The following is a 2,761-nucleotide window of genomic DNA, read 5'->3' as shown; positions in this document are numbered from 1 at the left end:
GTGTTTGTGTGTGTGGAAAATATCTTCCGAATCCATAGAGGAACCACACAGACTGAATGCAAATCACAACGGGGTGCGTTGTACATAACCGCATCACTCGACATACTTGTTGCTCTTCTGCACTTTCTGTTTCCGATGGGGAATCCACACATCCTCCGGTATTCCCGATGACATGGCAACCTGGTGTACGAACCTCACGCTCTTAGACTGGGCCGCATTTGTTGCTTGTTTCGTACTGAGTTGTGTGTTTGCAAATACTTTATTACTTGCATCTCGTAAAAACTGCATGTGTGTGTTTATATGTACAATCTTCAGCGTCCATGTCTAGAAAATATTGACGCGCCACTAAACGTATATGTTATGTATATACTCGCAGACTGAGACATTCATTCATAGTTAATGCTGAGTGTTCATGCGTACACTGACCAGCATGTACACGCCCATCATCTATACCAAGATAAGTACAGCTACAATCATACTGGTTTCTATGGGAACCAGTATTTTCAACTATCACTGTATATACATGCGAATCGAATGTCCATGCGATATAATAGCGCATATACACAACTATGTATATGAATCTATATCTAAGCATATTGTGGAGCAGGGGTATGCAACACCTATCAAGAGCGAATTTCAATACAGGTATAACCGCATATACATAAACACACCCAAACGTGCACAAGCAAGACTATGCTTCGCTCATACAAGACTGAAAAAATCTTGCTGCCGGCATTCCGCTAAATTGTGTGTTTGCCCATATCTGTTTGGATGTTTAGTATATCTCCTTTGTGCGACCGATACACACTCATCAGGAGACATATAGCTCGTCTGCCCTATATATTGTGGGACAAGGACATTTGTTGCCCTTTTCGTTCGCTGAGGTGTGTGTAGATATCGATGACGTATGTCCTCTAGCATGCACCAAGAAACTCACGACTATTCACAGTTGCCTTCGGAAATGATCGCGTGCAGTGCTAGTCAGTACCTTCGCATTGTGTGTGTGTGGGCTCACTGGTGTAGGATACAGGGATATATATGCTAATAGAACGTTATATACGTTTCACGCTTGGAAGATTAGGGGCAACTGGAAGGGATTGGAAGGGATCAATGTACTAGTAGTGTGATAAATATTTCAGTAACCACTTGCGCTAAACAACGTTTTGAATGCGGAAGTGGCAGGTAGTGGTACAAGGCACAAGTAGCACCGTATATGTTCTATGCATTTAACAATTTCGCAGCCAAGTGCAGACACTAAGAGCTACTAGGCATATGATCTATTACACACTTCCGCAAATGGAACCCACTCCAATCGGGCATATATACACACTTACGTAGACAAATTACATTCTAATTGGACATGTGAATCTGAAGTAGCAACGCAAGACTTTCCCGTTAAATTCCACCAAACATATCCTCAGTTTCCATATGGTCAAAACGTATGGAAATACCCTCAAATCACATAAAATTTCAGGAATGGCATGCACAGACGCACACGCATATTAGGTAAGCATACACACACGCGTAACAGTGATACATTCACGTGTGTAAAAGTACAACGCAGACAAGAGTTATGTACACACACACAATAATATCATGTTCGATAAGCAATGAAGAAGAGTGCACACATGTGATGCGTAAACATATAGCTGCGCTGAGACACCAATACAGCCATCCCATGCACGCCCATGCACTTTCACGCAAACTAACACGGGTACAAACACGTATGACAATATAGGTCACCCGCTGAGTGGATGCCTGTACACACACCTGGGGAGGATGCCGTTTATCCGTAGGGCCGGATTGTGTGTTGATCGCAGCATGGTGCCAAGTACCGTTCGTCTCCACTTTGGGTCGTTAGTCATCATCTGAATACGTGATTAGCCTTTTTTAATCTATATGCATGTCCCATGTGCTCCCATTTGGGTTCAAAAAATATCGATTTAAGGGTTTCCCTATTTATAGATATACAAATTTCAATGTACGGGAATATACATCCGTACGTATTTGTGAATGCCAATGCTCTGATGTCTCAGGTCGCTTCTTGCCAGTGTACTTTGGTTTGCATAAATTAAAAATAGCCAAAAGTCGAACAAAATACAATGCTTGGTAATATAGACAACCCCCATATACTCTTAACGTTGTCACGTGGACGACAATTACTTGCACACCCTTGGCCCAATCCGTACCCTCCATACATATCGGAACAATTGAACACGGTTTATCATACACTGAACCACATATTACATACATGCGCACTCACTACCTGGGAAACAGGCATGCACTTGTCCGAGAGCGCAGCCATGATCTGGGTGGCAGTTAAGATCTTTGCGTCGTCCAGCGCCGATTCGCATTTGAAGATGGGCATGATATGCAGGGGGGGTTCTGTGATGTTAGAAATGGATGTGCGGTTGTGTGAGTGTTGGGATGGGTTGAAGTTTTTAGGGCTTGGGACTTAATCGTGGGCTTAGGTATATATGTATGTGGCTGTATGTGTGTGTGTAATAATGCGAGTGTGAGAAGCTGTGTGTGTGTATGTGTGTGTGCGTGTGTGTATATGCGTATATATATATGTATGTGTGTGTGTGTGTGTGTGTGTGTGTGTGTGTGTGTGTGTGTGTGTGTGTGTGTGTGTGTGTGTGTGTGTGTGTGTGTGTGTGTGTGTGTGTGTAGTAGTAGTAGTAGTAGTAGTAGTAGTAGTAGTAGTAGTAGTAGTAGTACGTACGTACGTTACGTACGTACGTACGTACGTACGTACGTA

The 2,761-nt window shown here is 43.0% G+C and overlaps 1 protein-coding gene across 1 annotated transcript in view; it reads right to left on the bottom strand.

The window, feature by feature from the left end:
- Window positions 1-93: 93 nt before the first annotated feature.
- SARC_08309 (hypothetical protein) overlaps window positions 94-2,761 on the bottom strand; it is a gene marked incomplete at both ends in the record, with an annotated part of 4,472 nt that continues 1,804 nt past the window's right edge. Inside the window, 2 exons of the mRNA XM_014297720.1 lie at window positions 94-282; window positions 2,252-2,385. Of these exons, the coding sequence (XP_014153195.1) occupies window positions 94-282; window positions 2,252-2,385 (323 nt within the window). The remainder of the gene's footprint in view (window positions 283-2,251; window positions 2,386-2,761) is intronic.

Source organism: Sphaeroforma arctica (assembly GCF_001186125.1).
Source record: "Sphaeroforma arctica JP610 unplaced genomic scaffold supercont1.735, whole genome shotgun sequence".
NCBI classification, from domain to species: Eukaryota; class Ichthyosporea; order Ichthyophonida; genus Sphaeroforma; species Sphaeroforma arctica.
Note: the sequence above shows the minus strand (reverse complement) of the source record. Positions and strands in the feature narration are given on the sequence as shown.